At 37.6% G+C, this 25084-nt stretch overlaps 1 protein-coding gene and 1 long non-coding RNA gene across 6 annotated transcripts in view; both read left to right on the forward strand.

The window, feature by feature from the left end:
* LOC118766034 overlaps window positions 1-25084 on the forward strand; it is a 165023-nt gene that overhangs the window by 14257 nt on the left and 125682 nt on the right. The gene's annotated exons all lie outside the window — the stretch shown is intronic.
* LOC115219464 (zinc finger protein 492-like) lies at window positions 156-24751 on the forward strand. Of its 5 annotated transcripts, none has more exons than XM_036509163.1 (3): window positions 14314-14559; window positions 21861-22891; window positions 23021-24751. In XM_036509163.1, the coding sequence occupies exons 2-3, from the start codon at window positions 22252-22254 to the stop codon at window positions 24616-24618; spliced, it is 2238 nt and encodes a 745-aa protein (XP_036365056.1). In that variant the 5' UTR covers window positions 14314-14559; window positions 21861-22251; the 3' UTR covers window positions 24619-24751. The 5 variants fall into 5 exon arrangements, with proteins under 5 accessions (XP_036365054.1, XP_036365055.1, XP_036365056.1 ...); XM_036509164.1 differs by having other exon boundaries at window positions 21861-22468; window positions 22898-24751; XM_036509161.1 differs by lacking the exon at window positions 14314-14559 and adding an exon at window positions 156-380 and having other exon boundaries at window positions 21861-24751.

Below are 25084 nucleotides of genomic sequence, written 5' to 3' on the forward strand. Positions count from 1 at the left end.
TGGCTCGATTAGTTGGTACTTTTGTATTTACCGAGTGATGGCTCGATTAGTTGGTACTTTTGTATTTACCGACTGGTGGCTCGATTAGTTGGTACTTTTGTATTTACCGAGTGATGGCTCGATTAGTTGGTACTTTTGTATTTACCGACTGGTGGCTCGATTAGTTGGTACTTTTGTATTTACCGACTGGTGGCTCGATTAGTTGGTACTTTCTGTGTTTGCCAGTCACAGCACGTGACAGGTTCTTGATAAACTTCGTTCCTTCCTTCGGGACAATTAAAACAAACATTCTTTCATTATACTCTGGGAAATCGCGGTTCCATGTACATGATATGGGACGAATCAGCAGCAGAATCTTCACGGGACGGACATAGAATAAGGTTAGTAATTTCACTTGTCGCTTTTGTCTGCCTAAAATCGAGCAGACCCAGGCTGAGAGAACCGTGTCATCCTATGCACTCTTTGACTTGTGTACACATGTGATTCGTTTGGTATTTGTTATGGTTGTTATCAAGCCCCGGGACAACTCTGATCCGAGCAGGCCAGGCTTTCCAGACTTGACCATCCCAAACTTCTTGCATATATTAAACTGATAGGATATAAATTTTAAGGGAGATTTTGCTGTTATTTTTTAGGGATGTTACTGTATATATATATATATATGTTAAATTTTAAGGGAGATTTTGCTGTTATTTTTTAGGGATGTTACTGTATATATATGTGTGTGTGTTAGAAGTATTAGGGGTGATGTACAGATTTAATACATATGAAAAAAAAAAGGTGTCCAGAATGCTGGATGGTTGTAAAAATATATATTTATTTACATATCACATATTATTTCTTCATATTAGCGCTTTCAACTATTCCTGTAGTTTATATAAACTTCACCATTTTGGTACTAACCTATACTCCTGATCATATAATGCGAACTTATTTAATAGTTTTCGTAAGTTAAATCCTTAACATTTCTTACAATAACAAAGCAATTTTATTAAATTCTTCATTATTTTCAAAATTATTGGAAACAAAAGCAATGTATTCCAACAGAATTGTGGTAACAAAGGGAAGTGACAGACGGTAGAGTACCGATTAAATTTGCTTTCAAGTACTTATTACCATATCTCTTCTATATTGTGAGTTTCATAACGAAATGAAAATGAAAAGATTTTTTAAAAAAAGCACCAGTCTTTCGGAATTGTTATCCCACATTAGTTTTGGAAAATTTCCCTTTTTTGTTGGAATTTTTCCGTTTTTCTTTTTTGGTTGGAACTTTTCCCATTTTATTTTTCTACTACATATTTCAACACAATGGGGGGGGGGACGTTAAAAAGAAATTAATAAAGAAAGTAATCCGTGCTTTTTTAAACGTCTGTCCTTGAAATGTGTATGATACAAAAAAAAAAAAAAATTCACGACCAAAAGCTATTCCAAAAGTGCCGCCAAAGTACTAGAAATATAAATACAAGAAGTCATTCGTTTCTTATAAATTTAGCCTTATGAATTTGTGGCCCACCCCTTTTCATATCAATTTGTGGACGCCGCCTTGTACCAACTCACCTCTTGACAATACCAATGAGCAAAATGATAAAAGTGTCCCCGGCCAGGATATTGATCTATTAAAGCCATAAGGACAGACATAGGTATTAAGTCAATTACATCGACCCCAGTGCGTAACTGGTACTTAATTTACCGACCCCGAAAGGAGTCGGTAAATTAAGTACCAGTTACGCACTGAGGTCGATGTAATTGACTTAATACCTATGTCTGTCCTTGTTTGTCTCCTCTATGTTTAGCCCCTTGTGGGTAATAAAGAAATAGGTATATAGGGTCCTTTCACTTTCTTTAATGATACTAATTTTAAAAGTGAAAGTTATACATAAAAGTGTATAATAAGGATGATTTCAAATTTTCTCAAAAAGCCTGGAACTTTAGGGGTAGGAGTAGGGGTTAGTTGAGTACATTGACCCCACTGCTCAATTAGTGCATTATTTAGTAGATCTCGAAAGGATGAAAGGTAAAGTTAATCTCGACAACGGAGGAAATGTCGCTAAGCATTTCGTCCGGCGTGTTTACGATTCTGTCACCTCGCATAATAATTCTAATTTTGGCACAAGACCTGAAATTTTGGGGAAGGGCCTAGTCGATCACATCAACCTCAGTATTCAACTGGTACTGATTTTATCGACCTCGAGAGGTTGAAAACCAAAATTGACCACGGCGGAATTTGAACTCAGAACGTACAGAGTCAAATGAAATGCCGCTAAGCATTTTGTCCGACGCGCTAACAATTCTGCCAGCTCGCATAATTATGATGTCTGTGGATACAACGGTACTATTTAAGAAGAGTGGTCCCGATGCTGCACTCGCGTACCCTCGCATCCGCGCTAGCTAGTCGTGACTAGTCGATCCTTACTTTGTTTTTGTTTTATTTACTTTATTTTAAAAAAAATATTTACTTTGTGTAAAAAAAATTATTTATTTTGTTTTATTTACTTTCCTACTTAGTCTTTGTAGGATCGACTAGTCACGACTAGCTAGCGCGGATGCGCGGGTGCGCGCACCGGGACCACTCTTCTTAAATAGTACCAGGTATAACAACTGAAGTGTGGGATTTTTTCTTTAATCCTTCCACCTACTAGAATTTTCTCAAATTATTTTTACTCCTATGTGGTTTTGCTTTGTTAATGATAAAAATTACATTCATTCCACACCCCACACCCCTTAGAATCTATTCTGCTTCGTTTTTGTATCTGATTTGCGATATTCTTTATGTGAATTCGTGTGTTAAAACAAATTTTATTGTCTAGAGATAGTCTTTCTTTATGTCAATATTATTAACACAATAAAAAGTTAGTTACATAATTTCTGGTCTTCGGAAAGAATTTTAAATGATTCAAAGCGTATCCCTTCTTCCAAATTTGTTTCCCCATAACTTTCTTAAAAATCCATATTTTTTTTATTATTGCCCACAAGGGGCTAAACATAGAGGGGACAAACAGGGACAGACAAACGAATTAAGTCGATTACATCGATTCCAGTGTGTAACTGGTACTTAATTTATCAACCCCGAAAGGATGAAAGGCAAAGTTGACCTCGGCGGAATTTGAACTCAGAACGTAGTAGCAGACGAAATACAACTAAGCATTTCACCCCATGTGCAATTAATCCATTACTAGGACCCGTTAGGGTTCTAGCTATGGATTAATTGACATGTCATGGAATTGGGTCTGGAAGAGGGTCACTGAAGGACATCCCAATGAACCCAGAGCAGATGATGCCTTTCAGCTTTTTAGCTGCTCATCTAAGAGAAGATAGCTCCATACAATTCCTACATCCTGATAACTACCTGGGTTGGGATATTTGTTGTACCAGACCAATAAGAATTTGAAGGATGAGAGAATAGGACCGGCCCTGTACAGACCATACCCATTATACACATTGTGCAGGTTGTTGCAGTAAACTAAGACACCAACGCCAAGGTTCAGCTGTGTCTTACTGAACCCTTATTTGTTGAAGCAACGGAAGACCCCAACAGTAACTCATTATTGTGGTGGAAGCACTCCGTCGGTTACGATCCGAATCAACGGAACAGCCTGCTCATGAAATTAACGTGTAAGTGGCTGAGCACTCCACAGACACGTGTACCCTTAACGTAGTTCTCGGGGATATTCAGCGTGACACAGAGAGTGACAAGGCCGGCCCTTTGAAATACAGGTACAACAGAAACAGGAAGGAAGAGTGAGAGAAAGTTGTGGTGAAAGAGTACAGCAGGGATCACCACCATCCCCTGCCGGAGCCTTGTGGAGCTTTTTTAGGTGTATTCGCTCAATAAACAGTCACAACGCCCGGTCTGGGAATCGAAACTGCGATCCTATGACCGCGAGTCCGCTGCCCTAACCACTGGGCCATTGCGCCTCCAACTCATTATTACTATTGTAATCATTATTTCTGTCCATTTTCTCATGCTTGCATGGGTTAGACAAGTCTTCTTCAGTACAACATCCTTCCACTTGTTGTTCTCATTTGTCTTCTTCTCCATGAGGTTCTACCTCTTGAGATCAGCTTTCATAATTTTTTTCCAAGTCTTCCCAAGTCATCTTCCACAATTTTCTTCCATTTGAATCAGTAAGCACTTCTTTAGCCAACTGCCATCCTCCATACCAGCTCAGTCTTCTCTGTGGTACAGCACCTTCTGATTCATCTTATACTCAATACTGTAAATCCTCAAGTATAGTCTGCCCTTGAATATAATACGCAGGGGATTTTTAAGGGGCTGTACCTTTGAAAAACCTAAACCTTGTGTATAATGCACACCCCTTCTCTAACTTGAGTCAAGGAGGTCTATATAACGTCCTTGGTTTGTAAAAATGTATACGGTAACGTCCTTTATTATTATTGTATATATAACATAATGCAAACGTGTAGCTTTTTTGTGCTTTTTGCTTGCAGAAAATAAAGAAATAACAGTAATAACATTTGATAAATGTTGCTTACTGCAAGTTATGGATGATTCTTTTATGACTTCATTGCTTTCAGGCTTAGCTTAAATTATTTTCGCGTACGATATTACAAAATGTGTCCGAATAAACATTGCCGGACAGCAAATAGGGACTTGGACATTGCTTAGAAAATATTTTTCATTTTTAACCTCGTATACAGTACACACTAGGGATTTTGACCTTTAAATTTTGGGGGAAAATGCGGATTATACTTGAGGATTTATGGTATTTCTCTCACTGTAACTGTTCTCCACCATTCACACACATAAACAATTCACATTCAGCGGGACATACCTAACTTGTTTCTTTCTAGCTTTCACACATTCTCCACATTTGGTGTCAGTGATTCACTACCAATCAGTATCGTTCCTCACACCTAAGTATCACTCAACCTACTCTTCACCCCCAAAAGAAAAAAAACAAACACCCTTGTTGCAAGTAAGAAGTGAACGCTTCCCAACATTTTCTCATCGCGTAGGAGTGGCTGTGTGGTGTGGTAAGTAACTTGCTTACGAACCACATGATTCTGGGTTCAGTCCCACTGCGTGGCACCTTGGGCAAGTGTCTTCTACTATAGCTTAGGGCTGACCAAAGTCTTGTGAGTGGATTTGGTAGACGGAAACTGAAAGAAACCCATCGCATATATGTATCATCATCATCATCATTTAGCGTCCGCTTTCCATGCTAGCATGGGTTGGACGGTTCAACTGGGGTCTGGGAAGCCAGAAGGCTGCATCAGGCCCAGTCTGATCTGGCAGTGTTTCTACGGCTGGATGCCCTTCCTAATGCCAACCACTCCGTGAGTGTAGTGGATGCTTTTTACGTGCCACCCGCACAGGTGCCAGATGGGGCTGGCAAATGGCCACGGACGGATGGTGCTTTTTACGTGCCACCGGCATGGGGACCAATATATATATATATATATATATATATGTGTGTGTGTGTGTGTATGTGTGTGTCTGTGTTCGTCCCCCCAACATCGCTTGACAACCGATGCTGGTATGTTTACGTCCCCGTAACTTAGTGGTTCAGCAAATGAGACCGATAGAATAAGTACTAGTCGTACACAGAATAAGACCTGGGGTTGATTTGCTCGACTAAAGGCGGTGCTCCAGCATGGCCACAGTCAAATGACTGAAACAAGTAAAAGAATAAAAGAGAGAGTAAAGAGTATCCCATCCTGTTCCTACTCCGGTTACTATAGTTAGGTGATCACGTTCCTTCACCCTTAATTAAGTCACCTATTCACTGCATCTATTGTACAGCCACAGTTTACATTTGAACACACTGTATGAATTTCTTCAGTTTCTTATTTGTGGTTTTGTTCCTTATGTTAGGCTGACTGTCTGCAGCACATTTTTTATTATACAAGATGCCATCCCAAACATTTCTTATTTCTTATGTCTGTGTGTTCTTAGTTTACAGGTTTACAGTTACCACTCCTAGGTCATGGTTGAATGATTGGGCTATAGACAAAAAAAGGAAAAAAAAATAAACAGCCGAACTCCTTGCAAGTACCCAGCATTAAAAACATTGCACTGTACAAGATGTTAAACTACATTGGGATGGGTGGTAGTGTGTGTGTTTATGTGTCTGATTTTGTTAAACTACTACACACATACACACACATATACTTTCACACTTTTGCACATAGAAAGCCTTTAGAAAGAAAAAGGAATCTTATTCAAGTAGCTGGATGCTGTGTTGACAATGTAACAAATGTAATGCAGACGAGGAGATGAATAGAAAGGAGTTGGTGAGCATTAGTTGATGCTAACCAGACACTTCCAAACCTTATGTGTGTGTGTATCTGTGTGTGCATGTTTGTGTATATATGTATGAATGTGTGTGTGTGTGTATATATATATATATATGTAATCATCATCATCATCGTTTAACGTCCGTTTTCCATGCTAGCATAGGTTGGACGGTTCAACTGGGGTCTGGGAAGCCAGAAGGCTGCACCAGGCTCCAGTCTGATCTGGCAGTGTTTCTACAGCTGGATGCCCTTCCTAACGCCAACCACTCCGTGAGTGTAGTGGGTGCTTTTTACGTGCCACCTGCACAGGTGCCAGACAAGGCTGGCAAACGGCCACAATCGGATGGTGCTTTTTACGTGCCACCGGCATGGAGGCCAGTCGGGGCGGCACTGGCAACGGCCTCGTTCGGATGGTTCTCTTACGTGCTACCAGCACTGGTTTCACAGCTACAATTTCCATTGACGTTGATCGATTTCGTTTTTGATTTTCAACATCAATGGAAAATGTGTAATTTCAGACTTAGCGACTATAGTAGAAAGGATTATTAATTATCAGCAGAAGTTGCATAGTGACTCCAGGGTCAAACATTTCACGAGTTGTTACTTACCAAACTTGTTTCAAATCACGGGGATTACATTTAGATATCGATCATAATGATAATTGTATGGATTCTTCTAGAAGCAATCTTCTTAACCACACAGTTATGCCCACTGGGCTTCGTTCTGTTTCCATCTACTAAATCCACTCCCAACACATTGGTCAATCGAGGGCAGTGAGAGATGGCACCTTGAGTCAGGCAGTAGGACTGAGCCCCTAAACCTAACGGTGTAAAGAGGAATTTTTAACCTCACATCCATACCTGCATCTATTCTTTTACTTGTTTCAGTCATGTGACTGTGGCCATGCTGGAGCACCACCTTTAGTTGAACAAATCAACCCCCAGTACTTATTCTTTGTAAGCCTAGTACTTATTCTATTGACCTCTTTTGCTGAACCGCTAAGTTACGGGGACATAAACACACCAACATCAGTTGTCAAGCCATGGCAGGTGACAAACACACACACACACACACACACATATATGCGACAGGCTTCTTTCAGGTTCCGTCTACCAAATCCACTCACAAGGCTTTGGTCAGCCCAAGACTATAGTAGAAGACACTTGCCCAAAGTACCATGCAGTGGGACTGAACCCAGAACCATGTGGTTAGGAAGCAAGCTTCTTTGGTTTGTAAAGAAAAGTCGTTCCCAAAATGTCTGAACATCTCATCTCTCTCATGGCAAAATAATTTCTTCCAGTTTGAAAATTAATTGTGAAATAGGCCATCACCAATTCCTAACGTTTCACTACAACTTAGAGGTTCAAACCTTACATGTTCCAGGGTTTGTGTTCTGGGGCAAAAAAATTTATGCTTCAGGTTCATCATCATTATCGTCGTTATCCCATGTTCCATGCCAGCGTGGATTGGACAGCTTGACAAGATTGCTTTTAGCTATTTTCCTGAGAGAAACTGGTTCCACTCCTAACTCACTGGTTGAGTAATTACTGGCAGGAAAAAGCATATCCAGCTGTTAAAACAATTGTTTTATCTTTGTACATGAATATAAATATTGTAAAGACTATCCCACTTGGGATCATACATACATACATACATACATACATACATATATATATATATATATACATATATATATGTATGCATGAGTGTATTTGTTTAGACATGTATTAATATTTCCGCAACTTTCGGCCCTGACTTGTACCCCAGAGGCGAACATCTTAGGTGCACCTTAGGCAAGTGAAATCACAATGAAATTCAAATTTGCTGACGTGGCCGATGACAGAATTGCCTCACTGGCACCTGTGCCAGTGACATGTTAAAAACACTGAGCATGATCGTTGCCAGGGCTGCTGACTGGATCCCGTGCCAGTGGCACGTAAAATGCATCATTCGAGGGTGATCATAACCAGCATTACCGTACTGGCACGTGAAAAACAACATCCGAGCGAGGTCGTTGCCAGTGCCACTGGAGTGGCTCCTGTGCAGGTGGCACATAAAAAGACACAATTTGAACGTGGCCGTCGCCAGTACTGTCTGACTGGCCCATGTGCCGGTGGCATGTAAAAGCACCCACTACACTCTCGGAGTGGTTGGCGTTAGGAAGGGCATTCAGCTGTAGAAACTCATCCAGATCAAGACTGGAGCCAGGTGCAGCCATTTGGTGCACCAGTCCTCAGTCAAACTGTCCAATCCATGCCAGCATGGAAAGCAGACTTTAAACGATGATGAGGATGAATATTATATGTATATATATATGTATGCGTATATATGTATATACGTATATGTATATATATGCATATATGTATATATATATATAGAAAAAAACTCAGAAAAAGGCTACATCCCTTTTTTTCTGTAGAGAAAAAGGCTACATCCCTTTTAATAGTATATATATATATATATGTATATATATATATATATATATATTTATATATATATATATATATATATGTATGTACATATATACAACAGGCTTCTTTCAGTTTCCGCCTACCAAATCCACTCACAAGGCTTTGGTAGGCTGCCGGCTATCGTAGAAAACACTTGCCTAAGGTGCCACACAGTGGGACTGAACCCGGAGCCATGTGGTTCGTTAGCAAGCTTCTTACCACACAGCCACTCCTAATATATATGGGATCTTCATGGCAACCATGAGGAATGTATACTAAGAGCAATACAAGCCATTCATTTGTAGCAGTCAATTATATATAAAATTTTATGTCCGTAACTGGTGCCTGTGCTGGTGGCACGTAAGAAGCACCCACTACACTCTTGGAGCAGTTGGCGTTAGGAAGGGCATCCAGCCATAGAAACCATGCCAAATCAGATTAGAACCTGGCGTAGCTCTGCAGCGTCCCAGTTTTCAGTCATACTATCCAACCCATACCAGCATGAAAAGCAGACGTTAAATGATGATGATGATGATGATGTATACCCTGTTATCAAAAGGGGAGATAATCTCATGAATCAAGAATTCTCCTAAGCTAACAAACCATTAAGGCAAAAGAGGAAAGGCTTATTATGTGTCTGTCTCTCTCTGTCTCCGGCTCTCGCTCTCTCTCTCTCTCTCTCTCACACACACACACATCAAAGGCAAGCACACATAGAGCTTACACCAAAGGAAGTTACTCGTAACATTTAACCTCTAAGAAATAGATTTTGAATTACATCTTACCAATGGATCTTAGTTAAACACTTTACCATTTCAATCCCCTCCAATCTGCTTCTCTCCTTTTCATGTCCACTTGATTCTTATATTTCTTCCTTCGTCCCCTTCCACACACACTTTCTTTCTGTAGCACAACCAAAACCCTGTGTTCTTTTTATCATCTCCTTCTACAGGAAATGGTTGTTGCTAAGTAAAACATCCAAATCCAAGTGTGAAAAAAGCCTTAGTATATATCAGTGCTTTTCAAACTTTTTGCTGGAGCGGAACCCCAAGGAAACATTCCACTGGCTCGGGGAACCCCTGTGCAACAATTTAAGTCTTATGCATACATATCTGCACAGGAGAATTAAAAATTACTGCCGATTTTAGCAGTTTTGTAACTTCTTGCGGAACCCCTGGACTGTACTGACGGAACCCTGGTTGAAAACCACTGGTATATATGTTGGCTTCATTCTTGATCTTAGCACACTTTGCTGAAACCAATAAAGAAATCTTGATCCAGTCACTGAATTTGGTTGCTAAAAATAGCAGCCAGATGTTACTTATAATGAAGGGCTCTTTATCCAGTCATTAAATTTGGTTGCTAGAAATAGTACCCAGATCTTACTTATATAGCATCTTTAAAAGGACAGATTCAGTGTAATGTTGTGTTAAATCAAGGGTTCTCAGTCATTTTTGTACCATTAACCCCATGACAACTTTTTGAAAGTTAATCTACACTCTCTCTCCTCATTTATTTGTTTCAGTCATTTGACTGCGGTCATGCTGGAGCACCGCCCTTTAGTCGAGCAAATCGATCCCAGGACTTATTCTTTGTAAGCCTAGTACTTATTCTATCTGTGTCTTTTGCTGAACCGCTTAGTTACGGGGACGTAAACACACCAGCATCGGTTGTCAAGCAATGTTGGGGAGGACAAACACACACACAAACATATATATACATATATACGACAGGCTTCTTTCAGTTTCCGTTTACCAAATCCACTCACAAGACTTTGGTTGGCCCGAGGCTATCGTAGAAGACACTTGCCCAAGGTGCCACACAGTGTGACTGAACCCGAAACCATGTGGTTTGTAAGCAAGCTACTTACCACACAGCCACACTCCTACGTCAAAGAATTTTCCGTTCTTCCTGAGCATCAAACTAAATACACCTTGTTTGTTCCCTAACTTGTCTCTCATTTTTTTGTACCCTCGAAACCCTACCCTCACCCCCACCACACATATGCGCGCTGGCGAGCGGTCTGCTTAAGTCATTCTAGAACAGGCAGGGTGCATGACCCTGGCTGTCAATTTCCTACTTGCCAATAAGACAGAACCTGCTATTTGAGTTCAGTTGTTGTTGGTAGAATGGGCAGCCAGCTTCAAAAAAACATTCATTCTAGTGAGTCATAAGAGATTTTTCTTGGTTTGAGGAAATTATTATTAGTTTTTTTTTTTCTTTTTTTTTTTTGACAGGGTGGAGAAGAAAGGGATTGTGAAACAGTCTAGAATATATTCAACGTTTTTATCTTTTTCCCTCACATTCACTTTGATGTGTATGTTATATGTATACTGATAATTATACAATATATTTATTTATAAGTCAAGTGTATCTGCATCTACAGTTATTCTACACGCAGTATAACTTGTATGTTTGTGTATAATAATAATAATAATAATAATAATAATAATAATAATAAACCTTTCTACTATAAGTCACAAGGCCTGAAATTTCGGGGTAGGAAACTAGTCGATTACATCGACCCCAATGTTTGACTGATACTTAATTTATCGACCCCCGATAGGATGAAATTCAAAGTCGGTCTCGGCGGAATTTGAACTCATGACGTAAAGACAGACGAAATACCTCTAAGCATTTTGCCCGGCATGCAAACGATTCTGCCAGTTCGCTGCTTTTATAATAATAATAATAAAGTATAAACAAGGAAACAACTGCTATCAGGTCAAATTATGACACATATTTAAACACAAGGGTAGAATTGTTACAGGAATATAATTCACAAGAGATTGATAAAGGATCAAATTAGTGCTCAAACTGATCACTAATTGTATGTACCTATTACCTTACGTCATCAGAGGTAACATTACCGGAATTATATATATATATATGTATATATAAAGCAGTTTTATTCCTTGGCAGTGGATCTATGCTTTTGCTAAACTCAAATCATCTCTCTAGATAGACACACATATATATTTATATGAGCTAATATATGTACAGAGATGTATATTTATGTGTTCACACACACAGTTGCTTGAATGCAAGGCCTACATAAACTTATAGCCGCCAAGAAAGAGAATCAGAAATAGATATTAACTATCGATTCCACTCGAATGCATTACCATTTAAATTCCCTCCAGGTACCACCCTGCCGTTTCTCTTCCTGTTATTTCCACCTGACTTATTCGCTATTCTCCCGTCACATTCCTCACCTTGTATTTTCTTCTTTTTTTTTTCTCTTTTTCATTTGTAAATCTATGGTAACCCTTCACAGATGCATTCCCCACGTTCATGGCTTGTATGACTAAACCGTCTCTCCCCGTGTTCTTTAGTTCTTTATCTTTCTCTTTCCACGTTTAAGTGGTTGGCGTGAAGGAGGGCATCCAGGCGTGAAGAAAAGCTCTGCTTCAAAATTATCCACGCTCTGATACACACATCAGAGAAGAATTAAAATAAATAAATAAGCAAATAAAACAAACGAAACTCTGCTCTGCTCACATCCTGTATGCGATAGAGACTGACCTAGCTTAAAATCACACTCACTCACATCCAAGCCATAGCACACTTGAAAGTATGCCAAATGTTGCCAGGCAAAACAAACACTCACTCATGCTAACATATATTATACCTCACTCATAACAACTACATTTCCTCTTCTTCTGCCTGTATGTATTATATTTTACTATCTGCATCGTTTAAAATCACTGTTTCCCAATGCTAATTAACATATATTTACAATTAGATGGATATTTTGAAACCATGTTTGATGTCATTGAACTTAATAATAATAGCAATTTCTAAGCAACAACTGGATTTTAAAGAATTTTTTTTCTCTCAATGTATTTATGTGTGGTTCTGTGCATAAAACTTAACTGGTCAATCATTCATTGTGCTTATAACATACAGTAATTTTATGTGTGTGTGTGTGTGTATGTATGTGTGATAATGTGTGCAAGAAAGAAATGGGTTTTAAACAAATTTTCTTCACTTATATTTGTATGTATAGTGTGTGTGTGTGTGTGTGTGATAAGTGCCAACACACGAAACTCTCGGACCTTGAGTCACTCTGGTACTTCTGCTAAATATTAATAAAAAATATATACATATACAAATGGCGGTGCCGCAGCATGGCCACAGCTCGTGAGTTGAAACTAGATGAAATAAAAATATATTTTGAGTTCTATCATATGTTTCCTGTTTGCATTATATATATATATTATATATATATATATAATATAATAATATATATATATATATATATATATATATATATATATATAATCTATATATATATATATAATCTATATATATATATATATATATATATATAATCTATATATATATATATAATCCTATATATATATATATATATTAATATATATAATCTATATATATATATATATATATATATATATAATCTATATATATATATATTATATATATATATATAATATATATATATATATAATCTATATATTATATAATATATATCATCTATATATATATATATAATCTATATATATATATATATATATATATATATAATCTTATATATATATTATATATATATATATTATATATATATATATATATATATAATCTATATTAATAGATATATAGATATATATATATATATATAATCTATATATATATATATATATATATATATATATAATAATATTATATATATATATATATATATATAATATAATCTATATATATATATATATATATATATATATATAATATAATCATATATAATATATATATATATATATATATATAATCTATATATATATATATATATATATATATAATCTATATATATATATATATATATATAGATTATATATATATAGATTATTAATATATAATAGATTATATATATTTATATATTATATATAGATTATATATATAATAGATTATATATATATAGATTTATATATATATAGATTATATATATATATATAGATTTATATATATATAGATTATATATATATATAGATTATATATAATATAGATTATATATATATATATATTATATATCATATATATATATATATATATTATATATATATATAGTTATTTTTAGAAGGAGCTTCTACAGGACTAGAACTGTTCATTCAAATGAAATCATCAGGAAGCTCTGATGATTTCATTTGAGGAAAACAGTTCAGTCCTGTAGAAGCTCCTTCTATAAAATAAATTAATTTACTCTGCTATGTATTGAGACCTTATTTACTGTGGTTAACCCCGACTCAACCCGGGACCTACATATATATATATATGATGTAGATTATATATATATATAGATATATATATATATATATAGATTATATATATATATATATATTATATATATATATAGATTATATATATATATATATATATAGATTATATATATATATATATATATATAGATTATATATATATATTTATATAGATTATATATATAATCTATTTTTAATCAATATGAGTAACTTTATCGAAAAATAAACTAAACAAACAAATAATAAATAAACAAAAAAATGTGCAAGAAACATCACTTAGTTATGTCTCTTGTATTTAGAAGTATGAGTGGCTCACTTAGTTTGTCCTGTGATATAGGTCATGCATAACACGTGGTAAACAAAGGATGTCTCCATTCAGTTGAGACGAACATTACGGGCGATGGTGTTGAATGTACATGCAGTGTACAGTGTTGTACCATAATATATTACTAGTAGGAGAGGAGAGACAGCGATGGAGGGACGACTGCATCTTGTGTGATGGAGGATACGATAAGCATTGTTGTATTTTAGTACCTTGCTGACAGAGAGAGAGAGAAGAAATGGTTAGAGTGAAGTTGGTAAGTTCTGTTAATATTTGTTATGGCGCTAGATTAATTTATTTTTATGGCGATCTTTCGTCGAACGAATGCCTTGTTTTATATTCTGTTATTTTACTGTTATTAATAATGGTTTGTTTAGTCGGTCTAACCTGCTTTTTGTCTGTGGTGTAGTCGAAAGCGATGGTAGGTAGTTACATTATATATTATATTAACAATCGTTCTTCCTCTCCCTGCCTCTCTATCTTTTTCTGTGTCTCTATCTTTCTCTCTCTCTTTTTTCATCCCCCCCCTCTACATAGATATATGCGTCAGCTATCAAACATGCGAAACAGCCGTTCCCTCCCCCTCTCACTGAACTGAAGTGCCTCAACCAACCTGCGGTCGTTCACCTGCTAGAAATAGAATCCAAATTTTCCTCACCACAAACCATAATAACGTCTAGAAAGAAAAAAAAACAAACTGCATTGGATGGATAATGCAGTCTCTATAGGGTATTCTTGGGAAGGAACAAAATAAAACGGCCTGGTGATAGTTTGAATTGGTCTTTCATCAGAGAAAGACCAATTCTCGTGGTTGAGTTGGGGGCTAAAACAACTCCTAACAAAAGCGGAAGGACACATTGGATAATGTTGGCCTGGATATATTATTATACATTGCAAAGAGGGTGACTGGAAGCAGAATGATCGTGTCGTGGACACCTAACCACCATAGGAGGTCTGCTTTTATCATGTCTGTCCTGAAACTAAATAAAATTTGCTCTTTCATACTCGCGCGCACACACATACACACATCTCGAAAGTAAATAGAGACCATCATTTTTGAAAGGAACAAAATAAAGTCACTTGATGCATTTGAATACTTAATCTCTTGTACAGAAGTCGGGGGGACTTTTTTTTAACCAATTACCCCCGAAATATATTTACTTACGCCGACGTTACCGCCTTGATTTAAAAGGAAGAAAATCATAGATTCTTTGAATTTAAAAGGTTTATTGAATCTATTTACACGTCCATTACGTTAGAAAGATTTCTGTCGTAACAAGGAACACCTTTTTTTTTTAATGTAATTTTACTTGGCTCTAATAAGTCCTCCTTAACCCCAAGAATTTCGTTTTTACTCCATGTATTTCGCCGATCCCTAATCTAGTATTTAGTAGGCATGCTTTTTGCAGGTTTTAATGACCGAACCTGTTTCGGCACCTTACTAATGATTAATGTCCACACAGATAAAACGGTATTAGTCGGGGGTCTGTTTAATTTTGAGATGTGTGCGCGCGTGCTAGTTTGTGGACATTAGCATAAGTGCGGATTGGTGCCCCGCCTACCTTTGTTTTCGTCAAAACTTTCTAAAAGAATGCACATAGGCACAGGCGTGGCTGTGTGGTAAGAACCTTGCTTATCAACCACATGGATCCGGGTTCAGTTCCACTGCGTGCTATTTTGGGCAAGTGTCTAAGTCCATAGCCTCGGGCCGACCAAGGCCTCGCGCGTAGATTTGATAGACGGAAACCTGAAAGAAGCCTATAGTGTATATGTATGTATGTATATATATATATATATATATATATATATACAAGTATTTATGCGTGTGTGTCTGTTTGTCCCCCACTTCCGCACTAACGCTTGACAACCGATGCTGGTGTAATTATGTTCCCTTAACTTAGCGGTTCGGCAAAAGAGAGAGAGAGAGACAGACAGACAGATAAATAACTTCAAGTTAATGTTCCTCCAACGATTTTCTGGTCACCCCCCCTAAGAGTACATGTTAGTTTTCAATGAAATTTTGCAGAGATGGATTTCAAAGGTGTGCTAGCAGAATCGTTACCGTGCTTGGAAAAATGCTTAGTAGCATTTCTCTTGGCACTACGTTCTGAGTTCAAACACCGCCGGAGTCGACTTTGGCTTTCATCTTTTCAGGGTCAATAAAATAAGTATCAGTTGTGCACTGGGGTCGATGTAATCAACTTATCCCCTGCCACTGAAATTGTAGACCATGTGCCAAAATTTGAAACCATTATTATTATCATTATTTCTACATAACTCATTTCAAAACGCAAACGGCAATTTGCAGATATATTTTTTCGAGTGTAGATTATATTATCTTAATTCATATTCTGACAAGGCCAGCTTTGCCTTTCATCTTTTAGATTCAATAAAATAAGTACCAGTTAAGTACTAGGGTCGATGTAATAAGCTAACGCCTGCCCCCAAAATTTCAGGTTTTGTGCCTATAGTAGAAAGGATTACTATTATAAAAAAGCAGTGAGCTGGCAGAATCATTAGTACGCCAGATGCAATGTTTAGCAACATTTAGTCTATTATTAACTAAGTACCAGTTTTGCACTGGGGTTGATGTTATCCAGTAGCCCTTGCACCCTAAATTTCAGGCATTGTGCCTCTATTAGAAATGTTAGCACGCTGGGTGAAATGCTTAGCGGTATGTTGTCTGCCGTTACGTTCTGAGTTCAAATTCCACTGAGATCGACTTTGCCTTTCATCCTTTCGGGGTTGATAAATTATGTACCAGTTACATGCTGGGGTCGATATAATCGACTTAATCCGTTTGTCTTTCCTTGTTCGTCCCCTCTGTGTTTAGCCCCTTGTGGGTAGTAAAGAAATAGTTATGTCATCTGCCGTTATGTTCTGAGTTCAAATTCTGCCAAAGTCAACTTTGCTTTTCATCCTTTCGGGGTCGATAAATTAAGTACCAGTTACGCACTAGGGTTAATGTAATCAACTTAATCCCTTTGTCTGTCCTTGTTTGTCCCCTCTATGTTTAGCCCCTTGTGGGCAATAAAGAAATAAGAAAGGATTATTAACTGTAGTAGAGTGTTACCTGTCATATGAGGGGTAAATTTGGAAGTATACTTTTGACACCATGGGTAATTTCAGGAAATATGGCATTCATTCATCCATCTTCTCCGTACACTATTCCTGGGTGGGTTGGAAAGGTAGAGTGCTCAAGCCTCCTCTTCCTCCAGATCCTATCAGAAGCAACCGCCATTACACTTACCTGCTGGGTTTCCAATTAGACTATGGATACTATTCAACCATCTCATTCTAAGCTTACCCCTAGATCTGCTGCCAATTGGCTTGGCTTGAACAATTATGGCACACATACAATAATTATAATTGAACTTTTGTAAGGTGTCTTGGCACTTATACAAAACAACGAAATGAATTCTAGTTTACAAAAGTAAAATACTTATCTTAAAATTAAGTAAATCAAATTTCTTGTTTGTATGATTCCTCCTATAATTACCGCCGTTTACTCCCTCTCTTCTATGATTCTTTCTCTCCTACTCTTTGGGTGTAGCGTTCCGTTACTCATTGCCTGCCACTAAGCCTAGTATATGCATGCATTCTGTGCCTCATATTAACTTTCTATACCTCTCTTTCTCTCTCTCTCTCTCTCTCTCTCTCTCTCTCTCTACAATGTTAAATATGCTTAGAGAAATCAACCAACGAACATTTATTTTGGCTACTATCCTTTAGACGTTATTAGGTATGCAGCTAACAAGCTCATAAGGTGGCATATAAAATGCTTCACTGTTTTTAATGCAATTTCTGAGTTTGAATCCCATCAAGATCATTCCATTGTTGATGAAACAAGGCATCATTCAATTACTAAGGTCAATAGGTGCAGGAGTGTGGTAAGTTGCTTGATTACCAACCACATGGTTCTGGGTTCATTCCCATTGCGTGGCACCTTGGGCAAGAGTCTCAGGCCGACCAAAGCCTTGTGAGTGGATTTGGTAGACAGAAACTGAAGGAAGCCTGTCGTATATATGTATGTGTGTATATGTTTGTGTGTCTGTGTTTGTTCCCCCAACATCGCTTGATGACTGATGGTGGTGTGTTTACGTCCCGTAACTTAGCGGTTCGGCAAAAGAGACCGATAGAATAAGTATTAGGCTTACAAAGAATAAGTCCTGGGGTCGATTTGCTCGACTAAAGGCGGTGCTCCAGCATGGCCGCAGTCAAATGACTGAAACAAGTAAAAGAGTAAAGCGTAATAATCAATTGTTGCTGGTCTCCCTAAAATTTCGGGCCTTGCGCTTATGTTGGAAGCAATTCTTAAGAGTGATGAAATGGCAAAATTCATTCGAGCACTTTTTTTTTTCTTTTGGCTCTTTTCGTTCATCATTTACTTTTTCACACCTGCATGGGTCAGACAGAGTTTATTGAGGTAGATTTCTACAGCTGGAAGCCCTTCCTGTCACCAACCTTCACCTGTTTCCAAGCAAGGTAATAATATTCTCCCATGGCCAGACATGTTTCTGTAGAATATTGAAAATGAATAATATTCATTTACAACAATCAATGCAATTTCAAGACAAGGAGATGCACGCACACACACACGACAGGCTTCTTTCAGTTTCCATCTACAAGATCCACTCACAAGGCTTTGGTTAACTCAGGGCTATACTAGAACACTTACCCTAGGTGTTATGCAATGAAATTGAACCCAAAACCATTTGGTTAAGAAGGAAATTTCTTAATCATATAGCCACCTCTTCATGCATGGTTAATTTTGCCTTTCATGCTTTCAGGGTTAATAGAATGTGTATGAGTTTAGCACTGAGGTTAATTTAATCAGCTTAATTAACCCCATTGTTTACATTCGATGGATATTTGTCCTCATCTTGTTTGTTGTTAACACAACGTTTCGGCTGGTATACCCTCCAGCCATCATCAGGTGTCTTGGGGAAATTTTGAACATGGGTTCTCATTCCTATATATATAGGAATATATAAATATAGAACTGTATTAATTAACCCCTTAATTAATTAACACTGACCTGGTGCCAAAATCAGAAACCATTATTATTATTATTATTACTATTATTATTATTATCAAGGCAGTGAGCTGGCAGAATTGTTACCATTCTGGACAAAGTACTAAGTGGTATTTCGCACATTGCTACGTTCTGAGTTCAAATTCCGCCATGGTTGACCTTACCTTCTATCCTTTTGAGATCGATAAAATAATTACCAGTTAAACACTGGGGTCGATGTAATCGACTCATCCCCAATTTCCCACCCCCCAAGCTGCTCTTGTGGCAACAAAAAAAATTGAAATAATAATAATTACTATTATGAATATTTCATTCATTTCACATCAAAATAGTGTTGGTGTTGTTATCTAGTTTCTTCATCAACTCTAATTAAGAAAACTCAAGACCAAGGTCATTCAACCATTAACCATCCTGTATTTTTTTCATTCAGACATTTATAAACACAAAAACACTCACACACACACACACACACATATATATATATACTAGCAAAAACTGTCCGATGAACGGCAACGCGAAACTCAGAGTAACAGGTTTTGTTGAATTTTCTGCTGCTTTAAATAAAGTATATGTATATATATATATATATAATGGGCTTCTTTCAGTTTCCGTCAACCAAATCCACCCACATATGCCTTAGTCGGCCTGAGGCAATCGTAGAAGACACTTGCCCAAGGTGCCACGCAGTGGGGCTGAACCTGGAACCATGCAGTTGGGAAGCAAGCTTCTTACCACACAGCTGCGGCTTTATAGATTTTTTTTTTTTTTTTTGTAAAACAGTAGTGTGGGTTTGAGGCTTGGCTACTATTTCTAGCAGGTTAAGTGAGCACAAAGTGCCTCAATAAGTATTTTCAATGTAGGTCAAGTGTAGAGTAAGGAATTTGTTGTTTGTTTGTGTGTATGTCAAGGATCCAGATGAGTAATGCAGTGTTTCTATACTTAATGATAGCAAAGTGGTGGTGATGGTGGTAGCAGCGGCATGTGTGTGTGTGGTTATCATTGCAGGGTAGGAGTGGCTTCATGTTAAGACATGCATAAGTACTATTTCAATGTCGAGTGTATATGTGTGTATATATCTATCTATCTATCTTATCTATCCATCTCATCTGTCTGCTTGGCGTGTCTGTCTATCTGTACCAGTTCTGTGCGTATTTTTCTTACTGTTTTTCTGTAAATTCCATTGTTATTCGCTTGTGCCACAGCTGTGTGGTAAAGAAGCTTGCTTCCCACCCAACCGTATGGTTCCAGGTTCAGCCCCACTTCGTGGCAACCTTGGGCAAGTGTCTTCTACTATTGCCTCAGGCCGACTAAGGCTGATGTGGGTGGATTTGGTAGACTGAAACATGGACACAAAGACACTCACATAAATATTATATATATATATATAATGGGCTTCTTTCAGTTTCCGTCTACCAGATCCACTCACAAGGCTTTGGTTGGCTCGAGGCTAGAGTAGAAGACACTTGCCCAAGGTGCCACGCAGTAGGACTGAACCTGGAACCATGTGGTTGGTAAGCAAGCTACTTACCACACAGCCACTCCTGCGCCTATATAGTCAATACCCAAGTTGAATATATCTTTGAAATATATTCAATTTCAAAGATAATTGAATATATAGGTAGTATAATTTATTTGAAATACAGTTATGAAAGGTTCATCCCTTTCGTTGCCATTGTTACCTTGGCGCACACTGCTGCCTTTGATTTAATTAACTTTGAAAATAATGAAAAAAATTTTTAATAAATTAGTCATTACTAAGTAGATATTTCGAACATAAATTAACATGGAATTTTCATCATCGTCAACATTTAACATCTGCTTTCCATGTTGGCATGGATTGGGCAGTTTGACAGGAGCTGGCAAGGCCAGGGGCCACACTAGGTCCCGTAGTCTGTTTTGGTTTCTTTTCTACAGCCACATACCCTTCCTAACCTCAACCACTCTACAGTGTACTGGGTGCTTTTTAAGTGGCACCATCACCAGTGCTTTTTATGTGGCACCAGCACCCATGCCAATACTTTTTACATGGCATTTTTTTGATAAAAGATTTTAATTTAGATCAATTTAAGACAAGAAGTTTGTGTCTAAGAACCAGAGTTAGTCTCAGAGTCTCAGGCAAGTTCATATCAAAAGGATTAACAAGCTAAATATACAATCTTCTTTATATCTTACTTAGCATGGATATTCTGTAGAAAGACACAAAACTGCAGTGTTCCTCTCGAGACGACATCTTGTGTAAATGTACAGTACTAAAAGGCAAATTTCTGGATTTAACAATTCCACTTTTGTCTGCTACTGATATTCTCCTATGCTTCTTGAGCACAATGTATCTATGCGAGATGTTTTCTCGAGACGAATACCACAGCTTTATGGCTTTCTACGGTATATCCACATTAAGTAAATTATACAGAATGGTATTTTGAAATAATGCTGCTTCCATTGCTAATAACAACTAAAATCTTCTTTGTCGTTTGTCATGGCGTTTATGGCTAATGTTATAAATTTGATTTTCTCTATTTTAGGTCAAGTACCGTGTATTGAATGAGGAAGGATGAGCTGCTGCCTGTGAATCTATCCAACCCCAATTTTGAAACCTGTTGAGGATGGAAAACAAACATATCATGGAACATGTATATAATAACTACTCATTAACTTTAAATATCCTGTTCAGAAACATAATTTGGAAATATTAATTTACATCAATTCCAGTTATTATACAGTCTTGTATATCTCGAACTTATCCCTCAGAAACCCCTCCAGATTGCCTGAAATATAATTCTTGAGATTGGTGAAGAAAGGAAAAAAAGCACAACAAAATTTTTTTATTTTTTTTTATATCATTTACATACAGTTCTTGTTATCACTCTTTTAAAAATTTTACAAATATTGAGTGAAATATATTGTCTCTTATGAATGACTGTTTTAAATTGGAAAATGATGGAGAATGAAGCAAAGATTGTGTTTAGTGATGTTATTAGTGAGCAGGTTCTGAACAAAGACGATCCATCTGAAGAAAATGAGGCTGAAGAGCAACCTCTACCACGTGACTTTGTTCTGAGAAAAGAGAATCTGTCTGAGAGAAATGAAACTAAAGAGAGACCCTTCCCCTATGACTTTGCTCAGAACACAGGTAACCCATCTGAGGGCAATAAGACTGGAGAAAAACCTCTGCCTTATGGCTTTATTCCAAACAGAAATTACTCATCTGAGGGAAATGAGGTTGAAGAAAAGCCTCTCTCCTATGACCTTGTCTTAAGCAGAAGTAATCCGGCTGAGGGAAATGAGGTGGTTGAGGAAAAACCTCTCACTTATGGTTTTGTTTCAAACACGAAAAATTCATCGGAAGGAAATGAAACTGAGGGGCAACGTTCCCCACATGACTTTGTTCTCTACACGGATAACTCACCTGCAGGGAATGAGTCAGAAGAGCAACCTGGTCCTCATGACTTCGTTCTGAATGAAGACGATTCATCTGAGGTGAATGAGACTAAAGAAGAGCCTCTCGCCTCTGGTTTTGTTCCAAACACAAATACTTCAACTGAAGGGATTGATACCGAAGATAATCCATCTGGGATTAAGTCATCATCTGAGGGGAGTCTGACTGAAGAAAAAGCTTTTCCTTATGGTTTTGTTCTAAACACAGGTAACTCGTACGGGGTCAAGTCATCTGAGCGGAGTGTGGCTGAAGAAAAATCTCTCCCTTACAGCTTTGTCCTGAATACAGGAAACCCATCTGGAGTTAAATCATCTGAGGGGAACCTGACTGGAGAAAGATCTCTCCCTTACAGCTTTGTTCTAAACACAGGTAACTCATCTGGAGTCAAGTCATCTGAAGGGGATATGAGTGAAATGCGATCTCTCCCTTACAGCTTTGTTCTAAATGCAGATAACCCATCTGGGGTTAAGTCATCTGAGGGGAGTGTGACTGAAGAAAGGTCTCTGCCCTACGGCTTTGTTCTGTACACGGGTCACTCATCCATGGGAAACGAGTCTAACATGGCACCTCTTCCCTATAGCTTTGTTCTGAACACAGACATTTCATCTGAGGGGAACGAGACCAAAGAGGGGACACTTACCTGTGACCCTTCAACTGGAGTGAATAAAATCGAAGGGAAACCTCTCCTATGTGACTTTGTTATGAACACGGCTAACCCGTCTGAAGAGAATGAGATGGACGAGAAACTTTTCCTTTGCGACTTCTGTGGCGAATCCTTCGACGTTTACATCAACCTTTCTGCGCACAAGCAGTTACACACAGGTGGTAGACCATTCCATTGCGAAATTTGTGATAAGAACTTTTCTACTTATGAAAGCCTCTCTAGGCATATACGGATACATACAGGTATAAGGCCGTATGTTTGCGAGATTTGCAGCAAAACCTTTTCTGAAAGTAGTCACCTTTATAAGCACCATCTCGTACACACAGGTGAGAAACCTTACCATTGTGAAATTTGTGGTAAAGCATTTTCTCAAAGCGGCACCTTGTGTCGCCATCGGCTGATTCATACAGGTGAGAAACCGTATCGCTGTGAAACTTGCGGTAAATCATTCTCTCGGAACAGTCATTTGTCAACCCACAGATGGATACATACGGGAGATAAACCATTTTATTGTGAAACGTGTGGGAAATCTTTCTCGACAAACTCGGCATTGTTGGCCCACAAAAGAACTCACACGGGAGAAAAGCCCTTCCGTTGCGAAACATGCGACAAAACTTTTTCAACTAATTTTGCATTATCGTTGCATATACGGGTTCACACGGGCGAGAGGCCGTATCACTGCGAAATTTGCGACAAATCATTTTCCACAAACTCTACATTATCTTCTCATCGTCGGACACACACCGGGGAAAAGCCATACCATTGCGAGACGTGCGGTAAATCTTTCTCGACGAGCTTCGCATTGTCTTTGCACCGTCGAGTTCACACGGGGGAAAGACCTTACCGTTGTGACCTCTGTTCTAAAACATTCTCCACCAATTCTACCTTGTCTTCACATAAACGAACGCACACAGGTGAAAAACCTTTCCACTGCGACATCTGTGGTCATTCCTTTGGTCAGAAATACACGTTATCCGTTCACAAACAAATCCACAACAGAGAAAACAACAACAGTAATAGCAATAACAATAATGATAATAATAATAGTAATAATAATAATAACAATAATAATAATAATAATAATAATAATGATAATGATAATAGTAATGATAATAATAATGATAATAATACTAATAATAATAATAATAATTTCTGTCAAATTGTACAAACAAATGAATAAACCACGGGAATATCATTTATATGGACAGGGAGGCATTTCAGTGAATCACTTCATAAATTCCAAAATACTTACACAGAAAGGTTTGTGTAAGTATGTGTATATGATATACACTCACACAGACAAAGTAAAAAAACCCCAAAAAATAACAAAAAACAAAATCAAAATGGTACGAGTTTTAATTGTCATTAATCTTTGTATTTATTTCATCAAAGATTCACAAGCTACACAATGGTATGTATGTGTATGTATATATACATACATACATACATATATATATATATATATATATCATCATCATCATCGTTTAACGTCCGTTCTCCATGCTAGCATGGGTTAGACGGTTCAACTGGGGTCTGGGAAGCGAGAAGGCTGCATCAGGCCCAGTTTGATCTGGCAGTGTTTCTACGGCTGGATGCCCTTCCTAACACCAACCACTCCGTGAGTGTAGTGGGTGCTTTTTACGTGC

Source organism: Octopus sinensis, linkage group LG14 (genome assembly GCF_006345805.1).
Source record: "Octopus sinensis linkage group LG14, ASM634580v1, whole genome shotgun sequence".
In the NCBI taxonomy this organism is placed as follows: Eukaryota; Metazoa; Mollusca; class Cephalopoda; order Octopoda; family Octopodidae; genus Octopus; species Octopus sinensis.